Here is a 26,154-nt window from a genome sequence, read left to right as displayed (position 1 = left end):
CCCCACCCCGGAAGGGGCTCGATGCTGGCCTGGGCCCCCCGCCCGATGGCCCCAGCTCACCTTTCTGGTGAGAAAGTCAAACTTGGCATCACACTGCATACATCTCGGGCACTAGGACGGAAGACAAGCAAGTATCAGGACCCAGCTCTGAGCGCAGCTGGGACGCGGGGTGGCCTCCAACGGGCCAAAGACAGGGTGGCGGGCTCGGCCACGGCTCGGGAGGCCCACAGGCCGGGTGGCCCCCCCAGCCCCATGCCGTGGGGGTTGCGGTGGGGAGGGCACCAAGGGCTCAGCCTGAGCAGCCCCAAGCAAGGAATGGCTTAGATGGCTTCTCAGGGACCCTGGGGCACGCTCGGGCCAAGGGCAGGGGTCAGAGCCCGAACGGCCAGGCTGGGGCTGTCCTGGTGCTGGAAGCAAAGATCCGAGTCATACAAGGACCACGACACTGCCCAGCAGGAATTCAAGCACCCCGCTGTACACATCGAGGAAAGTGAGGCAAGGCGGCTAAGTGGGGGGAGGCCCAGCCAGCAACGGCCCACACACAGGACACTGCCAGGCCCAGAAATGCTCTCGAATGCCCCTCGGAGTAAGGAACCAAAGGGAAGGGCAGCGGCCAGGCCGGGGCGCAGGCGGCTGGCCTCACGGGGATGGCACCCCAGAGGTGCAGAGACTAGGGCGCTGGGCATCGGGGGGAGGCCTCTGTCCCCCAAGCGCTCTCGGAACAGCCAGCCCTGCGAGTGGCCCTGCTTCAGGCACTGAGGACAAGAGACGAGTTCAGACCTCTTCACTAACACAAGCTAAGAATTGGTTCAGATTTTGCCAGAAGCACCGAAGGGCTGTCCTGGCACTGATGCAGCTCAGCTTCCCACGGTGGGAAAGCTGCTCCTGGACCCAAATGGAGCTTTAGCCCAACTCCGCAACAGGGAAACTGCCCCCACAACCGCCCCCCCCAAGGCAGGGAGGAGGGCTTCTGATCGGGACCTGGTTCAGGGGAGAGCCAGTCCTGCCCAGCTGGGCCTCCCCTCATCCCCACCGACCTTCTTCACTCTGGTCAGCCGGGGCACTGGCCAGCCCACGCCGCCCCCAGGCTGGGTTCCGCCCATCTCCCCCCGCTCTGTGCATCCCCCTCTGGGCCTCGGCCTCCCCCAAGGCGGCTCCATGAGTCGGGCAAGCGGGGAGCTGAGGAGATTCGAGTTAGGTGCCAAGTGCCCACTAGTCCAGCACCGTGCAGATGGTCCTGGAGGAGGCCCGGGCCCCCGTCCTTCCCCACTGGAGGGCCTTTCCAGACACCACCCTGCAGCCACAGCCCTGGCACTGGGAGTGGTGTCTAAGTTTTCCGAGATCCCGTGGCTCACATTTTCTTTTTTCCTCTCTGCTCGTAAGCTGCTTTCTGGACTGGGACACAGGTCTTGGCCCACCTTGGCCTTCCAGAACCATCTATAAAGTCCCCCAGTGGCTCTGAGTGTGAGCTGGCTGCTCACTGCGCCCTTGCTGCTTCCGCACACCCCCTGCCACTGCCTCTCCCTTCTGTGAGTTCTGGAACGCCGCTTGTGTTTGGCACTCGGGCCTCTGCACTGTGGCAGGGAGCCAGGCTCTGTGTGACCCCCCCGCAATGCCAGCCACAGACGCACCAGAGAAAGCCTCCATCCAGGGCGAGGCCAGCGCACACGGGAAAACTTGCCTGCTGCCCTGGCTCTGGCGCCTCCCGGGGCCTCTCGTGCTGCCCCTCCCGCGCCCCCTCTCCCTCTCCACCAACAAAGACGGTCTCGCGTCTCATGCCTACCGTGAGGCTGCGGTGTTTGGGCAAGTTGAAGACCAACTTTTTTTTTTTTTTAATCAACATGTATTATTTGTTCCAGAGGTACAGGTCTGGGATTCATCAGTCTTGCACAATTCACAGTGCTCACCATAGCACATACCCTCCCCAACGTCCTTCACCCAGTTACCCCATCCCTCCCACCCCACCCCCCACTCCAGCAACCCTCAGTTTGTCTCCTGAGATTAAGAGTCTCTTATGGTTTATCTCTCCGATTTCGTCTTGTTTCATTTTTCCCTCCCTTCCCCCATGATCCTCTGTCTTGTTTCTCAAATTCCACATATCCATGAGATTACATGATAATTATCTTTCTCTGATTGACTTATTTTGCTCAGCATAATACCCTCTAGTTCCATCCACGTCATTGCAAATGGCAAGATCTCATTTTTGATGGCTGAGTAATATTCCATTGTGTGTGTGTCTATCACATCTTCTTTATCCATTCATCTGTCGATGGATGACATCTTCGCTCTTTCCACAGTTTGGCTATTGTGGACATTGCTGCTATAAACGTTGGGGTGTGTGTGCCCCTTCGGATCACTACATGTGTATCTTTGGGGTAAATACCCAGCAGTGCAATTGCTGGGTCACATGGTAGCTCTATTTTCAACTTTTTGAGGAACCTCCATACTTTCCCAGAGTGGCCACACCAGCTTGCATTCCCACCAACAGTGTAGGAGGGTTCCCCTTTCTCCGCATCCCCGCCAACATCTGTCGTTTCCTGACTTGTTAATTTTAGCCATTCTGACCGGTGTGAGGTGGTATCTCATTGAGGTTTTGATTTGGATTTCCCTGATGCCAACCTATTGTTGAGCACTTTTTCGTGTCTGTTGGCCATTTGGATGGAAAACCGAGCCAAAGGCAGACGCTTAACCCAGGCGCCCCAGAAGACCAACTTTTAAACATAAGACCACATCCAGAATTTAAAACGTGCTCCCTTAACAATGTAAGTGATACGGAAGTTTATTACTCTAAATAAGCAATGAGGGGATTCAGAAAACTGACAAGATTTTTAAACAAGGTAATTTGCTGATCGTGTAACAGAAAAGACACTTTTACAATTATCAACAGCAATTTAAAGAGAATGAAATAAAGCAACACGCAAAGAGACTAAAGTAAAAGTACGGCCAAAGAACAGACAGCCTGCCTGAGAAACTGTCCCCAGAGCAAACAAACACGACAGGCACAGCCAGGCCCCGCAGCCGTGAGACTGGAACTAGACCGAGTGACTCAAAGGCCCGGGGTCACGGACGAGGCCCCACAGCCCAGACCCCAGGTGCGGCCCGCCACCTGCACCCTATGCCTGATACCCCCGCACGCCGAGGCCGTGTGGTCCCCGCCAGGGTGGGAGGGGGCTGAGGCTCCAACATGCAGGATCTTCAGGGCCAACGGAGTCAGGGCAGGCCCCCCACGAGGGACCTGGGGAGCTCCATGAGGGAGGGTCCCGCACGTGGTGCACACGGACCCATCTGCTGCCTGAGCCTCTGCACAGGCTGCTGGGCAGACAGAGGCCGCCCCCCGGGGCCCCCCCGGGGACTAACGCCTTGAGAACAGGAGGCTCCAGCCTAGCCTCTCGGGGCCCCGCGCTCACTTCACGGGCCTCTCGCCCGGCGGACGGGATGGAGGAAGCTGGTGGCAAGGGGTGGCCTCTGGAGGGTGCGCTGGGCACCACGGAGGATGGGGCGGCTGGGGCCGGAATTTGCAGCCCCGCACATGCTCCCCTGGCCTCCGACTCCTGGCTGGTTCAGTAACCCCACGGCGGATGCGGGAGCTGAGACCGGCCCAGGGCCACAGAACAGAAGCACCTCGGGAACTCCAGGCTCCCCCGACCCGCAGCCGAGAGAAGTCTGCCAACCGCTGCCCAACCCTCACACAAGGAGCCCCCCAAAGGTGCCTGGGGCAACTCCAGCACCAGCCCCAGCCCCAGAGGGGTCTCCCCTCAAGATCAAAACAGAAAATACAGAGTTTGAAGCGTTTAAAGGAAGGTCAAAAAAGGTTACTGTAAAAGCCTGAGGAGCCCTGTGCCCCCTCCCTGGGGGCTGGGGGACCCCCGCACCCCACGCCCCGTGACACCCCCCCTTCCCCCACAGCGCTGCCGACGGTGCTCCCTGGCTGGCTGGCACCAAGACCCCTCAGACCCTCATGTGCCACCGTGTCTTAAGTTCCTCAGATGCAAACAGATCCTGAAAATAAAATTTAAAAGTGTTTGTATTAATATATCTTTATTGAAAGATAATCCTTTCTAGGGGCACCTGGCTGGCTCAGCGGGAAGAGCGTGTGATCTCGATCTTGGGGTCATGGATTTGAGCCCCATGCTGCACGTAGACATTGCTTAAAAAATAAAATCTTTAATTAAAAAAAAATAATAATCCCTTCTAAAGAGTAAAAGCGTAATTCCTAAAATATAAACTGATCTGTTCAAAGATTTAACTGCTTAATTAACAAGGGAACCAATAAACTGTTAAAAACCCCGCTCAAAGGGGTGGGGGGAAGACCACGTGACGGCACTGGGAACAAGATGATGTGGCTGAAGAGGCAAAATGGTGGGTGTCACAGGAGACGAGCACGCCCCCGCGGGACAGAGCCCGTCTGTGTCCCCTACCCAGACCCCCGTCGCCATTGGTTCCTGAAAAAGACGCAGAGCCTAGGGACAGAAGTGCGCCCGGGGAAGAAGCGCTGCCACGGCCCACGCCCAGGGCCCTCCACTGTGGCATTTCCGTGAGCCAACAGCAGAGGGGTCCTGGGGGGTGGGAGGCAGGGTGCCCCCTGGGGTCCCAGAGAGCAAGTGTGGAACCCCACCACCACCTTGACTGTGCTGGGAAAGTTTCTGCTGAGAACCCCTTGCCATGTGACTTAGATGACTCAGTTGCCCCCAATCACTGGTGACAAGGCTGGACACGGACCCCAAATTCATTCCATTCTTCACCCTGTTCTTGACTGGATGACCTGTTTGTCTGGGCTCATGGATGGGAACAGAATGCCCATTAACCGCACTTGGTCCATCCTTCAGGCCTGTAGATGACGACCCACCTCAGCCTGAGACAGGCAGACTCAGGGTGATGCGTCCCCTGACGTCAGGTCACACTACCCACGCCTCCAAGTGCGGCTCTGCCTGCGCCAGCGCCTTCCCCCTCCCACCCGGTCCTCGTCCAGCCGGGGTCCCTCCCCCCATAAAGCAAGCCTGTCCCCGCCTGGCCTCAGAGACCCTGGCAGACCCCAAGGTCTCCCTCCTGCAGCCACGGCTCCTTCCCTGGCCGGCAGTGACCCCATCCAATATGATCTCTCCTAACTCAGGGTTTGTTTCTTGGACACACTTGTGCTCTCCTCCCAATTCTGTGTCTACAGAGTATCCAAGTGTCAAAATGCCAAGTGCCATCATCATTGGTTACACCCAGTGCTGAAGATGCGAGGGGGGGGGTGCAAGATGCAGAGTTTTTAAGGGTAAAACTGAGTATCTCCATCTACTTGTGCCAAGTCCCTCCGGCCCCATGCCCAGTGAGCCCACCGCAAGCCCACTCTCCACCATCATTCACACAACCGAGACAACTGCCAGGCTTCCTGCCAACTTGCCCAGCTCCGGCCTCCATCCACGTCCCACCACCGCCTCCCGCGGCCCACAAGCCCCTAGGGAGCAGACTGCTACTCCTCGGTGTTTAGCGAGTGTTCTTTTGCAGGAACCCCTCTGGGAAGCGGAGGGCGACAGACCATCTCTCTCTGCATGCATGCGTACACACACTCCCCCCCGCCCCAAATTTTCAACTCTTAAGGGATGTCCCTGCAGGCCCAAGCTAACCACCTGGCACAAGGTCAGGCAGGTGGTAAGTCCACAACAGATGTGGAAGGGGCTGGCCTCAGGGTGACCCAGTGGGAAACAGAGTCACGATGACACTCGGAGGACCACCCACAAACACGTCAGTGACACTGGCAAAGGGCAAGAAGTGGATGGAAGCGGAGGGTCTACGGGACACCCTCCTGCCACGTCTATCCAATTCTGAATCCCCTCCGCCATTCCAAACCACCACGAATAAACAAACCTGTTTCTCACCGCCGGCGTCTCACGCTTGCTTCTCGCCGGCACACAAAGGCCCCCGTGTCCCAGAAGCGCCCCGGGCAGCGCGCAGCAGGGGGCGTCCCTTCCGCAGCAGCTCCAGGCTAGTGGCCACGAGCTGCCGCCGCACCCTTCCCCGGGGCTTCCAGAGGCTCCGAGCCCACACCGCCCCCTGCCAAGTTTCTTTTCCTCCAGGACCCTCCCGGCTACGGTCTGGACTCTGGGACCATGCCCCAGTAGATTTCAAACTCTACTTCCCGGACCTCAGACGAGTCCCCCGCCGCGCTCCCCTCCCCCGCGCCCACTGGAGGGCCTCCAGGGCCTGGCCTGGCTCTTCGATCGCGAGAGAGAATCCTGCCAAATGGGGACGCTCTGGAGCGACGCCCGCCACCCTTCCAGCTTGGAACGAATCTCCTGCTGAAGCAGGGACACCTCCCGGACACCAGCATTTCCACCCAGCTGCACCAGCACTCCGCGAGAGTTCCAGACCCCTCTCACTGCTTGGTGGTCAGCAGGGGCCATGATGGAAAAATGCTGCCCCCACTCTGCACCTGTGTGACACATGGGCGACCACCCGGTGATCTGGCCACACATGACGTGCCCACAGGTGCAGAGTCAGGGCCGTCAGCGGGTCACGGCCGCCCCTCCCCCACTGCGGAAGAGTCGGTCACCTGCCTGTCTCCACCTCGAGCTGTGCGACTTTGACTTCTCTGACCGCAGTAACTTGTGCCAGGCTCCTCAAGAGGCCTGTAAGGGACTCTATGACACGTACTCGTATGACAACGAGAGACTGGATACTTCTTTCCACAGCACTAACCAAGGAGGCCCTGAGAGCAAAGGTACAGGCTGTTCAGAGTAGGAGCACCAGGGGTAAAACTACAGAAAAGAAAGAGGTCACACAGGGCAACAAGGGACCAAGGCCAGGGAGGCCCATGGCTTGGCCACTGACCTCCAGGCCGGCCCCTCCTCCCCGCTGCCCTGCACCCGGCCCCTCCCCAGCTTCTGGGCGCCTGCCCGCCTCCCCCACCACACACCGGATTTCACTCCTCTGCTGAAACCCTGTGGCCGAAACTGCGATTCTCAGGGAGGGAGGGAGGCTGATCAGACCAGGGGGTGCTCGTCACTTAAAGCACTTTCAACAATCACGGGGTGCTAACTTCTTTCAGACGGTTTTGATTTACAGGAATGCATGGACTTCTGTCCCTTGGCCTCCGGTAACTGAGAATTGCTGGCTTATGGTCACAGAAGGGCCTTCAGAAGGTGCCGCACTCACCCCGCCAACAGGGTCAGCTCAGCGCCTCCCCCAGCCTCACCCCTCCGGCCACAGCTGCTCGAGCCTCTCCAAGCAGGGGCGGTTCCCCAACCAGGACGCCCTCCTTACTGTCCATCCGCAGCCTCCTGCTCCAACCCAGCACTTCGCTCGCACCACGCAAGGGCCGCCCCCCAGACCTCGCGGGGTCCGCTCCGCCGTTCCCCCCATGGGGCAGGGGCTCCACTCAGCAGCTCAACCAATGGAAGTGGAATTCCCACATGACCTCGCAGGTGGGCAAAGCCCGGGCCAGGCGGGTGGGACTGTCCGTGCGCGGCGCACTTCGCGCGGGGGGTGGGCGGGCCTGGGCGCCCCGAGAGAGAACCAGGCAGAGGGCACAGTGCCCAAGGCCCCGGAAGGGCTGGAGCGCGGGCGACTGGAGCCCGGGGTACCGAGGGCAGCCGTGGGGGGCCCCGGAAGGGCAGCAGGAGCCAGCCGAAGCGGTTCGGGGTACAAGGACGCTAACGGGGGTCCCGGGCGCCGATGCGCGTCTCGGGATCCCGAGGCAAGGACGGGGGCCCCTTGGCCTCCGACGGGATCTCGGGACACTAACGGGAGTGCCGGGCGCAGACGAGGGGTCTCAGGCGAGCGGGGCGCGTCCAGGGGGCCCTCGGGCTCGGAAGGGGGTCCCGGAGCGCGGAGAGGGTGCCGGGGGTCTCGGGCGAGCGGGGCGCGGAGGGGGAGGCGGGAAGCTGGCGGGCGGCGGCGACCTACCTCCTTGTCTGGGACCCACTGCGGCTCCTCCAGGCCGAAGGGGCTGCCAAAGGCGCGGTGCTCGGGCACCATGCGCAGGCCGCTGGGGGAGCGCACCAGCTTCTTGGCATCGCGGCGCGCGGCCACCTCGGAGGACATGACGCCGCCTCGGCGCTCGCCAGCCGCCCGGACCCCGGTCCCGCCAGGAGCCCCGCCCTGCCCGCGTGGATGACAGGGGCCGCGTCCAATCGCCACGCCCGGCTCGGAGAGCGGACCAATCGACGCCCGGGACCCGCCCCATCGCTGCGCTTTTCCCAATTCGCGCAAGGGCACCTCCCCGGCCACCCTGCGGTCGGTCACCAATCGGCAGTGAGGACGCGCTCAGGCGCGCCCCGTCTCCCGGGGACGATTGAGACTTTGGATTGGTCAGTTAGTCTGCGCCGTAGCGCTGCTTCCTCTCTGATTGGCAAATCCGGTGCGGGACGCCCGGCTCTCATTGGAAAGGGAGGTCGCGGGGGGCGGGGCAGCGCGAGGCGGCGAGCGGAGCGCGCGCGGTGAGCGTGGTGGGCCGCGGGGGCGCGGCGCGGGGTGGGCCGCGGGGGCGCGGCGCGGGGTGGGCCGCGGTGGGCTGGGCTCCGGCGGCGTCGCGGGTCGTCCGTACAGTCCACGCCCGCGGGCGGGAGGAGGGGACGGCCGGAGCCTAGGCCCTGGCGGGGTTCTGGCAGCTCGGGAGCCGGGGTGCGGAGGCCCGTCCTGGGGGTTGCCACCCGCAGAGACCCGAGCAGGCCGGCGGGTTGCAGGGCCAGTTAGGGTGACGGCGGCAATCTGGGGACCGTGGGGTGAAAGGTGAACGAGGGCCGCACGAAGCGGGGGCGTTCCGGGGGGGGGCGTGCAGGTGGACCGCCGTGGAGAGGGGGCGCGTCGCGGAGGAGAAGGTGCGCCGGGTCGTCACGTGGGTCTGCGGACCTCGGGTCTGCAGGAGTCGCTGGCGAGAATGGGGCAAGGCGGTGCAGGGCCCGGAAAGGGAAGGGGTCCCCGGAGAGGACAGGGTGCTGAGAAGGGCCGCGGACCCAGGAGGCCAGGCCGGCCCGGGCAAGGCCCCCCAGGTCACCGGGAGAAGCTCCCTGCCAGCGGCCCTGGGATGAGCCAGCGCCCATCGCCCCCTCCGGGAGGGGAACCCGGAATAGATGGCCACCCTGGAGGGCGGGTGGGCTGCTCCCACCGGGACTAGACACACACACTGCCCCCCCCCGCCCCAGGCGGGCCGGCCTCGGGATAACCGAGTTTTGCATGGTGGACTCTGAACAGTTCTGCTGGATTTGTTGACAGGCGTGCGGGGCGGGACCCGGATCCCCCGCGGGCTGTGTGGCCTGAGCGTGTCAGTAAGTGGCTGCTCGCGTCCCTCTCCCGGTCAGCAAGGCGGGCTGGTAATCTTGCTCCCCTGAGGTCTGAGCGAGGCCGGATGTGGCAGGTGTGCCTAGAACCGGCCCGAGAGCGCGCTGGTGTCCCGGCGCCCGGTGACTTCAGCGCAGGAGGACTGCGGCTGCACTGCCCTGCCTGAATTAGGTCTGAGCTTGGCGACAGAAGGTGGCCCTGTTCTGCGGGAGGGGAGGCCGGCCCCGCGTCCGGCGGCGTGTGGGTGGCCGTGTGTACTGCCGCCCAGCCTGCAGCTGAAGTGCGATTCCAGTAATTCCTCCCCACGAGCTCATTAAAGCGGCTTGAAACGTGAGTCTTGCTGCCCAGAGTGAAGGTGGGCCAGTCCGTGCGGAGCTCCGAGCGTTCCGTGCGGCCTGGGTTAGCCGCCGGGGTCCGAGGGAGTGTCCTGAAGGCGGAGACAGTGAGTCCCCCTCTGGCCTTCACTCCGGCAGGAACTGCTTCAAAGTCGCGATCCTAATGGTTCTTGCACACCGTGGGTTCTCTCGGGTAGCTCTGTTCCACTCACCCAGTGGCACGTGATGGTCACTGTCCCCGTAAACGGTAACCGAAACGCTCCAGGAAGCTGCCCCGGTCTGCAGCTCCGCGTGGGCACAGGGCCCGGAGGTTGGCTGGCTCAGGCCCGAGCCCTCAGGGAGGCGGGGGCACCGGGCGCCCACCTGGAGGCTGTCTGTCCAGCCCCCAGGCCAGTGTCTGGTTCACGGGGGCCCCACCCGTGGTCCCTCTGCTTCCCGGTGCCCTGCTCCTCCGCCACGTAAGCTTGGGGCGCTGCACTCACCCGGCTTGTTTTCCTGCCCTGTGTCGAGCTGCTCCTCGGGATCCAAGTTTTGTATCCGGGGAGCCCCCGGAGGCGGCAGCCCCCTGCCAGCCTCCCTGGCTCCACACACAGCCTGGGCAGCCTCAGCCAGAACCTCTCTCACCCGGCCATCCGTCTTCCCGACCGACCCCAGCCCAGCCTGTTGGCTGCCCGTCCGTCAAGGCATGCCCCCGGGGCCCTCCACAGGTCCAGGGGAAGGACACACACACACACTCTTCCTCCAGAATTTGAAAACCGCAAGCTTGGTATTTCGTCCAGGTGTTCTGCTGACCTGGAAGTGGTTTTGGGTGGTGCCTCCCTGCGTCGCCTCTTCCCGTTCTTGTCCTCAGGGCTCCTGAGGCTGAGCTCCCTGCCAAGCCAGGAGGGTGCGCCGCAGCTCCTTTGACAACTTACTACTTTTCCTGCAGATGATATGCTCTTTCGTATTTGCTTTCTGTCCTCAGGAATCTAACCTCACACCTTCCATACACTCAGGGTACCTTTTGGAGCTGGTCACAGTCCCCTTCGCCTCTCCCTGTGTGTGGCTGGCCCTGGGGCCCTGCGTTCAGGCGCCTCTTTCTAGCAGAGACCCAACCCTCCTCCAGTGTGCGGTCCTGGTGGCCTCCGGGGGGCCAGGGTCTCTGCGTGTGTCCTCACCAGTGTTAGCAGCCCTGGCCTGGGAGCGCCTGCCACAGGCAGACGTGGGACCCAGAGCGTGAGCTCCTTCCTGCAGCGGCTGTCGTGATCCCGCGGTGCGGTCACTCCTGGACATCAGGCTCTGCAGCCACCCCAAACTGGTACTGTCAGTTCTGGATGCCAGACCTGTTTGCCTGAACGGCCTGTGAATGGGACGGTGCGAGTGACCTGGTTCTCGAAGCGCCCAAATCAACCTGATGTTGTCCATATCATAACACTCGGAGCGCTGCAAGGGCAGGTGTCCTTCCCCTCGGCGGAGGCCTTGCTGGTGGACGTCGGCACGGGGTTCAGCGGGCCAGCGTGTGGCCGCGGGCCTTGGCGTTCCTGCACCCACCCTGGTGCACCCCCAGCCCTGCTGATCTGGGGGGCTTGCTTCTGCGTGGCCCTGGGCTGAGTGGGGCAGCCAGCAGGGGTGGGGTTGGGCTCCTGTCCCGCGGCATTTAGGGCTCAGGCCAGGGAAGGGCTGCTGGTCAGGGGACGGGTGCGGGCTGCAGGGCAAAGGTGGGACAGTCTCCACTGTCCTCCGCTGAAACAGCTTGGTAGTCGGGGAGGTTCCAACCCGCAAGCATCCTGCAAGATTCAAAACTCACTTTTCCCATTCTTGCCAGATCCTCCACGGAGACACATGTAGGGGAGATGAAACTGGAGAATGCAGAAGACGCTTCATTCCCGCGAGCCCAGTGCGTGTGATCTCCAGCTGTCTGCGTCAGCCTCACCAAAGAGGCGGGTGAGGCAGGGTGCTCATCTGGAAACCAGGTCCCCGGGCCAGGACTCGGGCCGGAGCACGTGCTCATTTTTAACCCTTTCTGCAGGGGACGGAATGGGCCTGCCTTGTGTAGCGTGGGCCTTTAGAAGGCAGCTGACCTGGGGGCACTTCTTCAAACACATCACTCTGTGGATTGGAATTCATGGTTTCTAAGGTACCGAATGGGGGCTCTAACAAAAGCATTGCCTTAGACTTACGTCAGTGGTTTTCCTGGTAAAGTCTCTCCTGCAACCTCGGGGCTGACGGTGAACCCCTGTCTCAAAGGGGACTGCATACCCAGGCCACCATCACTCTGCTGTGCTCGGCTCCTGGGCAGCTTGCAGTGACAGCAAGCACATTGGAATTTGTGTCCCTGAGAAGTTACTCGTCTTTGTGGTCAACCTTTTGGAAGAAATGGATTTGGATCAATTGGACCTGAATCCCAGAATTATTGCTGCAGTTAAGAAAGGTATATTTATTGACGTTTGGATCGAGTAGATATGTGAAATGTATGGATGTACGTGCACACAATGCATGAAAAACAAGTTAACAGTATTGCCTGTCCAAGTCCTCCCCTTCCCCAAGACAACTGATCCTGATTAGAGACCCGTGCTGGAATGTGTTGCAGGTTTTTCGGTTGTGTGTGTGTGTGTGTGTGTGTTTCACTGAGCACTTTTTTAAAGTTCGTTTTATTTTCATCAAAGGTACTACATGTGTATTGTCTAAAAAGTGAAAGGGGACTACTTTCACTTTTTGCTTATGTTGCTGTGTTCAATTTGTCAATGTCGGGGATTACTCACAGAGTGGGTGTTACACTGATGAGGACTGGCTTGCTTGTGCCCCCACTTACTCCACTCCTCCCCCCACAGTTGGAACGCAGTTTGGGCCATTAGGGTTTTGACTGGGGACATGATGACTACTGCTGAACTGGGAGGTTAAGATTGTTTTCTTTCTTGTCCCATCTTTGTTATTTTTCCCCAATGTTGTTAGTTGCCTCTTTTTTTTCCAATGCTGTGTTTTCTGTGTATGTCTCACTGACTTTCCCCACATTGTCTAGTATGTCCATCAAGTACCAGTGCCTCATTTTTAAATGCTCAAAGGGTTGAACAGCTCACCCATTCTGTTTGTTTCCTGGTGCATCCATCCCCAGCTATCCTGCACCAGCTGGCATCCTGGGACTCCCTTCCATCTCCCCTGTCTCCTGGGGCATTTGATGGGGAAACTTCAACATTAGGATGCTTATTGATCATATAACATGGAATCCTAAGTACACATGGGGGCTGGTGCAGCAACATGGTGATGTCCTATATGGGGGCAGAGTCTTGAGGTCCTGTTCCTTCATCCCTGGCTCTTGGTTTTTTTCAGAGCCCATCAGTCGTTTTGCTTTGTTTTCCCTTTCATTCAGCCTGTCCATCTGTTTTAACTGGAGCGTTCAGTGCATACATATTTAAGGGAATTCCTGATACATGTGGGGTTAAGTCTGCCTTATTATGCTGAGCTGTTTTTTGTATTTCTTTTTGTGGTGGTTTTCCATTTTTGGCTTCTGGATTGGTTGAATATGTTTTTAGCAAATTTATTTTGTACTAGTTTGAAAGTAATGCATTTATCCAAGCCCAAAATTAATTTATCCACTCTCCTCCCCAAATACCAGACCTTTTGGACACATTAACTCTGTAACCCTCCCCACCTAGCTGTTGCCCACTGGCATTGTAACCCTCATGCATTCTTTGCTGTTTGTCCCCCGGCCATCCCGCCCTCCCCACCATGCCAGCAGTCTGGTACAGCGGACGCTTGTTTGGAACCCAGCTCAGCTTTCCGTCCTGCACCCCTTCCCTCATGCATGGTCCTCAGCCTGCCCTGGAATCATCCTCTAGCCTTGCCTACGTGTAGGCCTGCCCGGCCACAGAAACCTCCTTTCTTGAGAGATGTTTCTGGGGTGCGGAACTGGGTTGCATCCACTGCTCTGGGCACCTGGGAGAGGACCCTCTCATCTCTGGCTCCTGCTACTGCAACTGTGAGGTGGGGCTCCCCCAGGCCCCCTCCCTCCTCCTTGCTGTCATCACACTCTACCCAGGGGCTCCCAGAGCCTCAGGGAGTGGATGGATCAGGCCCCTGCCGCCGGGTCCCCAGCATTAGAAGACAGCATTCCTGAAAACACCTGTTGTCATTGTCGTGTTGCCTTGTGTTACCGTAGTCTGAACTTGCCCTGTAATTTATTTGTATAATTTCAGCCAAACTGAAATCAGTGAAGGAGGTTTTGCATTTTTCTGGACCAGACTTGCAGAGACTGACCCGCCTCCCCAGCCTCGACGTGCAGCACTTGCTGAGAACGGCCTCTTCACACCTGCAGGGGAGCCGCGTCTGCACAGGTTCACACGGAGAGCGTCAGGATGGGGACCTGTCAGGTGGCGGGGGGGGGCATGGGGCCCTCGCTTCCGAGGTTCCGCTCTTGGGCCAAAAGAGATGGGACCGAGCCAAGGGGCGCGGGAAGCAGGGGTGAGTTGGCAGTCAGAGCCCGGAGCCCCCAGGTGCCTACAGAGCACTGCAGCGGCCGGGACCGCCTCCTCCCTGCCGGCTGGCACCTCGTCCAGCCACGTGACTGAGGTCACCTGTCCTTCCACCACGTGGTGCCTGACACCCCCCCCCCCCCCCCGCCGCATTCGCAGCGCTGCATCTGCACCAGCAGAAGCAGAGGTTCCCCGCGCAGCACCAGCGCCTGAGCCTGGGCTGCCCCGTGCTCGACGGGCTTCTCCGCGGCGGCCTGCCTCTGGACGGCCTCACCGAGCTGGCCGGCCCCAGCTCCGCCGGCAAGACCCAGCTGGCGCTGCAGCTCTGCCTGACCGTGCAGTTCCCGCGGCGGCACGGAGGCCTGGAGGCCGGTGAGTGGCTGCCCCGAGGCGGGGGCAGAGTTGGGGGGGGCCTGCCCAGGAGTTGGGGGGGCCGGCAGTGCCGGGGCCGCACTCCACGGAGGCTGCGCCAGACGTACCCACGCGGTATTCCCGGTTCCATCTTTCTCTTCACGTCTGCCGTCGATTCCGCCCCCCGGGGGGCAGGGTCCGAGGGCTGCCGCCTGTCCGCCTGTCCTCCTGTCCGCCTGTCCGCCGTTGGAGCGCCCCGCCCACCTGCGCCTCCTCCCTGGTGACCCGCGGAGCCGCCTCCGGCGGAGCACAGGGTCCCCTCGAGGGCTGTGGGCCTGGCCCGAAGGTTCCTGCGACCTCGTCCACACAGGCTCACACCACCAGTCTGCACACGCGCGCTCGTTCACACACGCTCACACCAGCCTGCACACACGCGCTCGTACACACGCTCACACCACCAGCCTGCACACACACGCTCATACACACACGCTCACACCAGCCTGCACACACGTGCTCGTTCACACACGTTCACACCAGCCTGCACACACGCGCTCGTACACATGCTCACACCAGCCTGCACACACACGCTCATTCACACACGCTCACACCAGCCTGCACACGCGCTCGTACACACGCTCACACCACCAGCCTGCACACACACGCTCGTACACACACGCTCACACCAGCCTGCACACACGCGCTCGTACACACGCTCACACCAGCCTGCACACATGTGCTCGTTCACACACGCTCACACCAGCCTGCACACACGCGCTCGTCCACACACGCTCACGCCAGCCTGCACACACGCTCGTATACACACACCACCAGCCTGCACACACGCACTCATACACACACGCTCACACCAGCCTGCACACGCGCTCGTACACACACGCTCACGCCAGCCTGCACACGCGCTCGTATACACACACCACCAGCCTGCACACACGCACTCATACACACACGCTCACACCAGCCTGCACACGCGCTCGTACACACACGCTCACACCAGCCCGCACACACGCGCTCGTTCACACATGCTCACACCACCAGCCTGCACATGTGCTCGTACACACGCTCACACCAGCCTGCACACACGTGCTCGTTCACACACGCTCACACCACCAGCCTGCACACACGCGCTCGTCCACACACGCTCACGCCAGCCTGCACACGCGCTCGTATACACACACCACCAGCCTGCACACACGCACTCATACACACACGCTCACACCAGCCTGCACACACGCACTCGTTCACACATGCTCACACCAGCCTGCACACGCGCGCTCATACAACGCTCACACCACCAGCCTGCACACACGTGCTCGTACAACGCTCACACCACCAGCCTGCACACATGCGCTCGTACACACGCTCACACCAGCCTGCACACACGCACTCATACACACACACTCACATCAGCCTGCACACACGCGCTCGTACATACGCTCACACCACCAGCCTGCCAACCCTGCGGTCCACAGAGGCAGAGCCGGGCAAGCAGTATTTCGCTCTTCTGCTTCGGGGAAGGAGTGTGGGGGCTGGGGCCCCAGGGCTGTGGGGGCGGGCGGGCCTGTGCTGCATGGCAGGGGCCGGGCCGTCCTCCTTGCATTGCTTTGTGTGGCTGACATTTGTACAGGGGCTACGCGGTGGAGGGACTTTTCCAGGCTGCCTGCGTGAGTCACTCAAGCGTTCAAAATCCAAATTGTTTTTACTAAACGTGAGGTCACTGGGGCGCACGTGCCGTTGCTGGGTAGCTGCCTCTCTGACGCCCCATGGTCCCGCCTCGCTACCAGGCTGCACACAAGCCGGCGGCAGCCCCAAGCTCCCGCGCGCGCCCCGCTGCCCGGACAGGCTGGGCCACGTGGCGGGCTGGGGAGGCAGCCGGGGCCAGACGTCCCGCCCCGGTGACACGCACCGGGATTATGCGCAGGGCCCCCCGCGGGGGCGCCGACAGCAGGCCGCTCGGTCTGGAATCTCTCCCGCTTCCCGTTAGCACCGTGAGCTCTCGTGGGGGGCCGGGTCTGCACGGCTCCCATGAACCCCCGGTGTCTGGCGCCGGCCGGGTCTGCTGGCCACGGGCAGGGGCTCCCGACGACGTGCGGCGCCTGCTCACACCTGAGGCGGGCGTTTGTCTGTCAGTCCTGTCCCTGCGTCTCTGTGCGAGGTGCAGTCCGGGCGGGCCTAAGGGCCAGGCGCCTGGTGCTGGTGCTGGGTGGATGGACTTGGCCTTGGAAGCATGAAAGAGGCACGATGATGCCCAGCTTGCGTCTGCTCAACCAGTGTGTCCGCGGGGCCCTGTGCGGGGGGGTGCTGCGCCCGAGACAGGCCGGGTGTGGAGTGCAGGGCTGGCCGTCCAGCCTTGATCCTGAAGCTCTCCCAGCCTGGTCTCCTTCATGCCACGATGGCCTGCAACCTTCTGGCCCAGCAGACCCCTTTTCTCCTGGATGGGTCACATGAGCAGTTAACCACTGGCATCTGTGTCCAGGCTGGGTCCGTACTCAGGGCGGGCCTGGCCTGGGGGAGCGGGAAGGGCACCACGAGGTCGGGTCCTCGGAGCTGCCTGGGCCCACCCCTCCTGGCGCCGGATGCCCCGAAAACATCCCGCAGCAGAGCCTGTGACCCCCACTCTGGGACACGGCAGGCCCAGCGTGGCCCCTCAGCTGCCTGCACGCTCGCTCGAACCCCGGCCTGAGGTGACCCTGCCCCATGGAGAAGCCTGCCTCATCCACCGCTGGTCTGGGGGGTCTCCACCCCTCCACCACCGCCATGCCACCCAGGGGCCTCTCAGTGACAGCCACGGCACACCACGCGGGCTGCGCTGGGGATCAGAGGCCCGTGCTTCCAGCTCCTGCACGGAGCCCCCCGCGTCTGCCAGACAGAAGCAGGGACGCCAAGAGCCAGGAACTGGTGGGCATGAGGCTGTGGGGAGCCGAGCTGCTGGGTGGCCAAGGAGGCTCTGGGGACGTCCGTCAGACGCCGGGCTATGGGCCGGCCGCACAGGCTTTAGCCCCGGGGAAAGGAGATGTGACCACAGTGGCAGGGGGGACCTGGAGAGAGCCGGGCGGATGTCCCGGGCCCCGAGGTGGCCCCGAGGTTACTGTGACATTAAATGTGGCATCCAAGATGCCCGTTTTCCTGACAAAATAACTCCTTTAACCCAGTGAGATCTGAGAGCCCTAATTTTGAAAAGGATGGTGAAGACACTCTGGACTTATTTGAATCCTGCACTTGATGGAGCCCCCTCTCTCCCTGGCCCGTCACCATCTGCCGGGGCCACCCTGGAGAAGCCACCATGGCCTGTGGCGGGTGGGGGCAGCACGGCGAGGCCCTGTGCCTCTCCCAGCCACACACCCAGGGGGGTAAAGGGGCTTTGGGGCTGCGCAGACAGGCTCGGTTCCACGCTGAACCTTCCATCCAGCCCGCTCTCCCCAGACCGGCCAGCACGGTCACACCCAGCTGCCCCCGGGGCGGACAGGGTCAGGGGCTCAGCCGTGTCTGCAGGCATTTCCCGAGGGATGGTCTGGAATGTGCCCAGGAAGGTTAAGGAGCTGCTGATGGTCAGGCGCTCGCTACAGGCTTGGTGGTTCTCGTCCCGCCACGTATCCGTCTCTTAAGTGTGAAATTCTGCCAAAACACAGTTACATCAAAGTCAAAGCTAGGCACAAACAGGGTGCGTGTGCATACGTGGTGTGGGTCCTTTGGTTCGTCCGGTTCCCCTGCCTGGGGCTGTGCAGCGACCGATGCGGGTGAGGGACCCGAGTCTGCTGGGGGCCCTGGGGGGCAGAGCCAGCTCTCCACCAGAATACCAGCTGCTTCTTTTTTTAAAAAATTTAAATTTTAAAAAATAGTTCACGTACCATAAAATTAAAACGTACAATTCAGTGCTCTTTAGGGTATTCACAGAGCTGTGTTTCCATCGCTACTGCCTAATTCTAGAACATTTCACGGGCCCTCCCCACTGCCCACTGGCAGTCCCGGCTCCACTTCCTGCCCCGGGATTCGCCTGTTCCGGACGTCTCGCGGAAGTGAGATCCTAGGTCGTAACCTCTGCGGTCTCTCTTCCCTCCCTCGACATGATGTTGGCACGGTTCGTTACGTTGGAACACGTGTCGTACTCGGTTCCCTTTTCCGGCTGAACAATATTCTGTTGTGTGTCCAGAGCACGTTTGTTTGCCCATCCACCCGTCCATGTGACGTGGCTTCCACCTCGTGGCTTTTGTGGACAGTGCTGCTCTGAATGCTGGCGTACGTGGCTCGTGAGCACGCGCGCACCCAGGACCACGGGGTCCCGTGCACGTGCTGCATCCGAGTGGGTGAGGGGCCGCCAGCCGGCATGCCACCCCCATCAGTGCACTGTCCTCGCTGACGCTGGACTTTGTGATCTGAGCCACCGTCGTGGGTGGGCGGTGGTCCCACGGTGGATTTGATCTGCATTTCCGGATGTCTGAGGGTGTTCGCGACTCCTGACGGGCCCGTCGACCATCTCACGTCTCCTGTGGAGAAAGGTCTGTTCAGATCCTTTGCCGGGTTTCTGACTTGGGTCGTCTTGTGGTCGAGTTGTAAGAACTCTCTGTATGACGTGGCTGCGGGACTCTTCCCAGACACGGAATTTCCTGTATTTTCTCCTCTCTGGGGGGTGTCTTTTCATTTTCTTGATGGTACCGTGTCGATCAAGTGCAGTTTCTCTCTCTGCCTTTGCTCACTGTTGGTGTCACATCTGAGAATCCAGTGCTGAATCCAAGGTCACAGAGGCTTCCCGTGTTTTCTTCGGAGTTGGGTGCCCTGGCAGCGCCTGGCCTGCAGGGACCCAGCTGTCCCAGCGCCATTTGGTGGAGAGACCATTCTGTCGTTGAACTGTCCAGGGACCTTGGTTGAAAATCAGTTGCCACAAATGTTAGGGTTTACTTCGGACAGCCCCCAGTTCTCTCTAGCTGTGGGCTTGGGGTCCATTCCCCGGAGCGGAGATCCAGGCCCGGGCCGGGCTGTTGCCCCAGCGTGTCCGGGCTTCTGGGGACGCGTGACCCGCTGTTTGCCGACTGGCTTTTCCAGTCACACACAGACATGGTTGTCGCCGTGCAGGCCCGGATGGAGCAAGGAGCCGAGAGCAGAGCCTCTGAGGGATGGCCCCGCGTGCTCAGGAAGGGCATTGCCAGAAGCCTGAGCCCTGAGAACTCCGTTCACGTCCACTCGAGACAGGCTGGGGACAGGCCCGTGGGGTGGCATCCTGTCAGCAAGGAGGGGCCCTCTGTCTTCCCAGGGGCCGTGTACATCTGCACGGAAGAGGTCTTCCCCAGCGCGCGTCTGCAGCAGCTCATGGCTCAGCAGCGGCGCCTGCGGACGGACGTGCCGGGAGACGTGGTCGACAGGATAAAATTCGGCAACCAGATCTTTGTTGAGCACGTGGCCGACGTGGTGAGTGTCTCTGTGGCCCTGAGTGCCGAGGGGAGGTCGGTCCGGTGGGCAGGGCCACACACGAGACCCCGGGCCACCCCCAGTACCCGTCAGCAGAGACACGTGCCTGCCCACGCGGGCCACACGTTCAGAGCCACACGATCCGGTACCGGAAATTCCGTTCGGACCAGGCATCCTGTGGGACTCGTCACCCCCACGCACAAGGAGTGGGGGAGGGCGGCCCCGCGGGCGCAGGGGTGCCCAGCACAGCGCCTCCTGCCCTGCCCTGCGCCCCCAGCCATGGTGCTCAGTCCCCTGGAAAAGGCCGCAGCTGCAGGGGGCACCTCCCACCGGCCACCCCGTGGTGCCCGCTGCCCACACGACAGGGCCTGCGGCCCAGGCCAGCCGTCCCAGCCAGAGCAGTCTGTACTGGGTTTTATTTTTGCCTCTGGCGGAGCAGGAAGCCCCCCGTCAGGGCACAGGAGCCCCCCCGGGACGCAACCCGGCCAGGGCCTAGCAGGTCCCCAGCCCCAACAAGCCCCTCAGATGGCTGGCTGCCACCTGGCCACAGCACTCGGGGGACAGATCTGGAAGCATCAGCAAGTGACAGGTCCCTGCCGGTGCGCAGAGAGCAGTGGCGGGAACCCCCAGGGAGGGGACAAAGGGCTGGGAGGTCAGGGCAGGTCCAGCAGGCAGGGGGAGCGGAGCTGTGGCCCGGCCGGCTGCCGCCGTAGCGCACTGAGGCGGAGGGATGGAGGACGGCGGGAAAGGTGGCAGGTGAGGACGCAGCAGTGCGCCGGAGGAGAGTAAGGCAGGCCTCTGCGTGGGGCCGGCTCCCGGGCACGTCAGCAGCGGCCGGCAGAGCCCCCCCCGACCCCGGTGGGCCTCCCCCCGTTTAAAGATTGTTAAAAAAATTACAAGCAAAGGGTAAGGTATATAAACTTTTAATTTTTAAAAAATGTACAATGAAACCTATCTCACACAGCTTGGGGAAGTAGCACGGTAAGCGCGGCCCACGGGGCCCGCAGCCACGGCCTCTTCCACGGAGGGTCAGGACACAGGTGGCCTGCGGGTCTCCCGGAGCCGCGGCCCAGCAGGGAGGCCGCGCCCACCCCGCCATCCTGCAGGGGCCAAGCGTGGCCATGGCTTTGCGAGCGACGCGCGTCCCGACGAGCAGTGTGGTTGTTAGTGGGACAGTGTGCTCCGTGGCACGGGGACACGGGGGAAGACGAGGTTAGTGCTGCAGGCCTCCGGCTCCAGGGCCCTCCAGCCTCGGTGGCCGTCCCCCGGCTGTCACAGGGCTGCCCCTGGCGGCAACAAGCAGCGTCGTCCTGGGTCTTCCAGGCCAAGACCGGGGGTGGCTTCACTGCGAGAGAGGGCCGCCGTCAGGGCCAGGCCGCCGAGACCCATGGGGGCCTAAGTGTGGTTCCGAAGACAGCTCTGGGGGCGGAAGGCTTCCAGCCTCTTGCCCAGTGGGGCCCCCACCTGCCCAGCCCCCAGGCACCCCCGGAGCCCCCCGCGGGGACGGGGACGGGGGGGGGGACTCACATTACCGCTGGCGTCCTCGAGGCCGCTGCTGCTGTCATTTTCCACAGAAAGAGGCTCTACTGGAGACGCCCTAGAGACGGAAGCACAGACGGGGCTTCGGTCAGGGGGGCCGGCCAGCGCGCGGTCACTGGGCACCAGGGCCCAAGTCCAGGCCGCAGGGCAGCCGGCTCCGAGGGGCAGGCCTGAGGCCCCGGAGGGTGGGCAGAGCCCGGGGGCACCTCACAGTACGGGCGGCCCCACCCCACTACCTCCTTCCTCCCTGCACTGGGGGCTGCTGGGCAGGGGGCAGGGCGCCCCCACACCCGCCTGGCAGGACCGTGGCGGTGACGAGTCAGCCTCGCGGCGTGGCTGCGTCCAGACTCAGCGCCTGGCATGGGGCCACGGAGGGAGGAAGGCCTGGTCACTGTGATGGCCCCACGGGCTGTTGGCCCCACTGGAGACTCGAGAAGTAAAGGGACGGGCGTCAGGGGTCCCTCAGCACAGGGCAGCCGGGGAGACACCAACAGCAAGGGCGGTGACGCCACCCCCTCGGCTTCCAGGACACCCTCCTGGAGTGTGTGAGGAAGAAGGTGCCCGCGCTGCTGTCTCGGGGGATGGCCCGTTTGGTGGTCATCGACTCCGTGGCCGCCCTGTTCCGCTGCGAGTTTGACGGCGCGGCCTCGGTCCCCAGGGCCAGGTGTCTGCAGGCACTGGGGGCCGCCCTGCGCCAGCTGAGCTGCACCTTCCAGAGCCCGGTGCTGTGCATCAACCAGGTGGGTAAACCCCCCGCCCCAGACGGCAGATGTCCTCGGCTTCCATCTTAAGCAGCAGCTCGGGGAGGGCAGAGCCAACCACGCCAGGGTGGGCAGCGTGGGGTCCTCGCTGCAGCTGACCCCAGTCTGCACGTTCCAGGTGACAGAGGTCACAGAGGAGCAGGGCACGGCACCCGGGCCACAGGGGTGAGCACCACCTCCCCAGCACCCCCCCCCCCCCCCGGGCAGGAGGGCCGCCCAAGTGGCGGTGGGACCCCTGTGGTTTTGTAAGTAACGGTTGGGCCTGTTTTCTGTCTCAGCGTCTGGGACGAGCGGGTTTCTCCAGCTCTCGGAATGACCTGGTCCAACCAGCTCCTAATGAGACTGATGGTCAGCCGGCGCCGCCCCGACCGCACCCTAAGGGTGGTCTTCGCCCCTCACCTGCCCCCCTCGTCCTGCTCCTACACAGTCAACGCGGAGGGAGTGCGAGGGACTCCTGGGACCGCGTCCTGCTGACACGGCAGCTGTGGGTCGGCCGCAGGTTCTGGCCGCGCCTTCCCCGCTCTGCAGGCACGGGGGGCCGACGACCCCGCACACCCATCGCTGGGTCAGGATGTGCTTGACGACGGTGTTGGCCGCACCTTCTCCACGGCAGGGAGGCCGTGCGCACGGATGACCTGCCCGACGAGGCCTCCCCGTGTGCCCCATGCTCCCCTCACCACAGCTCGCTCTCCGCCAGACTCTGCCCTAAGTAACTCCTCCACGTTGATGCAGGTCTTCTCCCCAGCCCCTGGGGATGGGGAGTTACCATCCTTGGTCTCAGGGACACTGAGGCACAGAGCAGTCCAGTGACCTGGCCATCCCCCCCCCGCAGTTCCATGAGCCGGACACTGACCCCAGGCTGGTGCCAGGAAGACAGGCACACGCCTGACCCAGTACTGGGGTGGAGGCAGAGGTCCCTGGGACTGGGCAGACTCCTTCTGTTCGGACATTTTCTAGAGCAGAAACATTCATCTGTAATTTCTATCCCCTTGTTAAAATAGTCTGTGGCCGTCAAAAGCGTAAGAATGGCCGGTATAAACAGGAAAAAGGTCTTTTAGGGCTGCAATTTTATAAAAGCCTTTCTGCAAGTGCAGGGACTTCACACCAGGAAATAAACCATTTTATTTTCGTAATTAAATAATAAACAATCCCAAATTATTTTCTAGGCAAATCACACTAACAGTGAGGAAACTACAATCCAAGACAGAGTGTACACGTGGCAGACGGGCCATCCCTGGGGGGATGCACACCAGTGCTGGGGCCCCTGCCCACCCGTCCCAGAGGGACACCCCTGCAGCAGGGTGGTCTCCCCGTGACACAGACGGCCCAGACTCCTGGGCCCTGCACCATCCCCTCTGTCCCATGCACTTCTCAGTGTTGTCAGGCAGGCCTCACAGACCTGGGGTCCCCCTGCCCCGAGGGCTCCCCCGAGGACGATGGGGACAAATGTGGAACAGTGCGTGTCTTTAGGCCTGCCCCCGTCACATGTAGGATGCGGTGCACCCTGACGGGACGCCCTCCGCTGATGGGAACCTCACCCTCGGTCGCTGCTTTACCACTTCAGAATTTTCAGAAGTTTGAGGACCGTACAGCGTACTGCTCAGGAAGAAGTGCACATATAAACATCTCCTCTCCGTGCTTCCCAAGAACATTCTACAAAGTTATGACGACGGGCAGTCTGTTCTATGAACTGTAAACGATGTATTCTTAGCAATATTTGTTACCATAAACACTGAATTTCTCATCACATGCTATTTCTAGCAGCTTTCTGAACAAACAAATGATAGGAATTTTTTAATTCCAGGAAATAACAGACTCCCTCCGATACCGTAAATACAAAGCAAGCACCACAGAGCCCGCTGGCCCCGTGAGCTGCCGGGTCGGCTGCCTGGGGGAGAGCGGGGAGGGTCGGGAGGCCCAGGCCTGCCACGGCCTCCACCCTGACGACCTGTGGAGGGGGCTCTGCGGACCGTGGCCGGCTCCTGTCCCCCTCCTGCCTGTCCGCTGGCCGGGGCTCGAACGGGACAGGAATGATGTAGTGGGTGCTGACGCTCTAAGGGTCGCCCCACCAAGAAAGGAAAACGTTGCGGAAGAGGGACAGCCACCCCTACTGCTTCTCTCTTCGAGAACGTGAAAATCCACACAAGACTCAAGTGAAGTAGTGATAACCAGGCTCGTTTCTGTTTTGATACAAGTTCAAAAATCACAGATTTCCAGGCAGTGTCCCCTGAGACAGGAAGGTTTCTTACGACCTGCTTTAAGGAGGCCGCCTGGCTTCTCTCACCCCGGCCACATTTCCGCACAGCCCCACAAGGCAACCTCGGCCCTCAGAGAACCAAGTGGGGCGATTTGACCAAGGCCCCTGCACGGTGGCCCGTTTCCACCACCTGAGAGCGTAACGGTAAATCCCGTTCTCAGCCCCATGTTCTCCAGATGGAAGCGTCACTAAGGGCAACGGGGTAGGTTTCCAATGCACTGGATTCGCTTCGTGGCCCGAGGAGCACTGGGGACCGAGGGGAGGGGGCGGCTCCCGGGACCCTCCCCAGCAGCCACACCACGCCCTGGCAGCCGCCGCGCCTCGAGGGCAAGTGCAGAGCGCACAAGGCCTCTGCGGGGACACGGCTCCGGCGTTCTCTTGGCTCGAGCGTCTCACAACCCGTCCCACGTGTAAACCAACCCTGGAGAGCGTTTACAAAGTCCGTTCCTGGTCCCTGGGGAGCTGCAACGCCGGGCCAGCCGGGCCAGCCGGGCACTGCGGAAAGAGGCCAGACGCAGGGCTCCTGCAGGCAGGACACCTGCAGTCAGGACACAGAGCGCCAGTCCCTGGGCGGGAACGAGCACATGGCCACAAACACCGGCGGGCAAGGCCACGTGCTCCTGTGGTCTTAAATGATGGGACATTTCTGAACAGTTTCCAGCCCGCAGCCCCTGAAGGACACGTGCAGTATGTGGAGGCCCCCCGGGCGACCCCTCAGGGAGTCCCGGTGAGCACGTACCCCCGCAGAGTGCAATTCAGGAGGGAGACGTGACTGAGGACAAACAAAAGCATGTCCCCTTGCGGTGACACCACCGAACATTAAGGTCACAAGCAAGAGCATACACAGGGACGCTCTGAGTTTCTCGATCCCCCTCATCTACCTGCTGCGTCTTCACGCTCCCGCCCACTGGCCCGGATGAGGCCCTTCTCACCGCCGCTGCCACCAGGAGCCACAAACCCCTTGTCGTCTGCTCAGGACGTTCTAAACCCACCCGTGAGCCTCACGCATCCCCTCACGGGTAGGGCCCTGGGGGACTGGGAAATGTTCCTGTCAAAACCTACCCTGTGTTACTTAACGCTACAAAGAAAAGCTTTTTAAAGCTAAATCCCACATCTCTGCCTGCTCAGCACTCAGGGGCCGGCAGAGGGAAAACGGGCTCCGCAGGGGCGGGCTCAGGAGCCCGCGGAGCGTCCGGCAGAGCCGTGGAGGGGACACACTGCAGGTGCGGGGACTCAGCAGAGACCCAGACCCACTGGCAAGTCACCCACTCTCTGAATTCCAGGCAGCACTGCCAGAGCTCATCAAATGCTTAGTCTAGAAGGGTGCAAAGTTCCAGAGCTTCCGTTTACAGCCCTGATACAGTATTAAAATATAAAATCGATTCTGGCGTAATGGCAGGAAGGACAAGCATCCATGGGCAGCAGCCGACCTGAACGTGCCGAAGCCAGCTGCCGGGGCCGTGTGGGCCGCCGTGGGCCGCCGTGGGCCGCCATGCCCGGCCGGTCTCACGCTCATGCGTCGGCAGCTCTTGGTCGCTAGCGCCGCAGCCAGCTTAACGGAACTCGGGACAAACCCCACGAGCTGGTGGACGGCACTACCTAGGAAAGGAAGCAAGCCGGGAGGTGGGTCCCCTGCAGCGGGGGGAGGGGTGTGGCAAAGCCTGGAGGGTCTCGGTGCTTCGTTAGTCTCGGGGGTTTATCTAGCTCTGCCTCGGCCCTCAGAGGGCCAGGTCAGTGTGGCTGGCACTCAGAGCTCGCGAGTCTGCCAGACGAATATTTCGTTC

At 61.6% G+C, this 26,154-nt stretch overlaps 3 protein-coding genes across 21 annotated transcripts in view; 1 reads left to right on the top strand and 2 right to left on the bottom strand.

Moving 5' to 3' along the window:
• The window catches only part of ZFYVE21 (zinc finger FYVE-type containing 21), a 12,626-nt gene extending 4,549 nt beyond the window's left edge, over positions 1-8,077 (bottom strand). For 2 of the 3 annotated variants that reach the window (XM_045901622.3, XM_045901623.3), the window contains exons 1-2: positions 7,888-8,077; positions 61-111 (exon numbers count right to left, since the gene is read on the bottom strand). In XM_045901622.3, coding sequence (XP_045757578.1) covers positions 61-111; positions 7,888-8,025 — 189 coding nt within the window. In that variant the 5' untranslated portion in view covers positions 8,026-8,077. Of the gene's footprint in view, positions 1-60; positions 112-5,850; positions 5,975-7,887 lie in introns of those variants that run through there. The other variant, XM_045901624.3, reaches the window with a different exon arrangement.
• Positions 6,119-25,970, top strand: XRCC3 (X-ray repair cross complementing 3). Of its 9 annotated transcripts, XM_064571669.1 has the most exons (10): positions 6,119-6,703; positions 7,048-7,406; positions 11,401-11,519; positions 11,605-11,712; positions 11,823-12,006; positions 13,769-13,906; positions 14,204-14,416; positions 19,659-19,813; positions 21,880-22,092; positions 22,392-25,970. In XM_064571669.1, exons 4-10 carry the CDS (start codon positions 11,701-11,703, stop codon positions 22,692-22,694), a joined length of 1,218 nt encoding a protein of 405 aa, XP_064427739.1. In that variant the 5' UTR covers positions 6,119-6,703; positions 7,048-7,406; positions 11,401-11,519; positions 11,605-11,700; the 3' UTR covers positions 22,695-25,970. The 9 variants fall into 9 exon arrangements, with proteins under 9 accessions (XP_064427739.1, XP_064427741.1, XP_064427736.1 ...); XM_064571671.1 differs by lacking the exons at positions 6,119-6,703; positions 7,048-7,406 and adding an exon at positions 8,074-8,420; XM_064571666.1 differs by lacking the exons at positions 6,119-6,703; positions 7,048-7,406 and adding an exon at positions 8,374-8,420 and having other exon boundaries at positions 10,592-11,519.
• The window catches only part of KLC1 (kinesin light chain 1), a 48,499-nt gene continuing 43,065 nt past the window's right edge, over positions 20,721-26,154 (bottom strand). For 5 of the 9 annotated variants that reach the window (XM_064571653.1, XM_064571654.1, XM_064571655.1 and 2 more), the window contains 2 exons: positions 21,341-21,410; positions 20,721-21,158 (listed from right to left, as the gene is read on the bottom strand). In XM_064571653.1, coding sequence (XP_064427723.1) covers positions 21,375-21,410 — 36 coding nt within the window. In that variant the 3' untranslated portion in view covers positions 20,721-21,158; positions 21,341-21,374. Of the gene's footprint in view, positions 21,159-21,340; positions 21,411-25,969 lie in introns of all 9 variants that reach the window. The other 4 variants (XM_064571651.1, XM_064571657.1, XM_064571652.1 and 1 more) reach the window with 1 other exon arrangement.

The sequence above is a fragment of the Mirounga angustirostris genome, unplaced genomic scaffold (genome assembly GCF_029215605.1).
Source record: "Mirounga angustirostris isolate CCGP_5_RB_7025 unplaced genomic scaffold, mMirAng1.0.hap1 SCAF_9, whole genome shotgun sequence".
NCBI classification, from domain to species: Eukaryota; Metazoa; Chordata; class Mammalia; order Carnivora; family Phocidae; genus Mirounga; species Mirounga angustirostris.
Note: the sequence above shows the minus strand (reverse complement) of the source record. Positions and strands in the feature narration are given on the sequence as shown.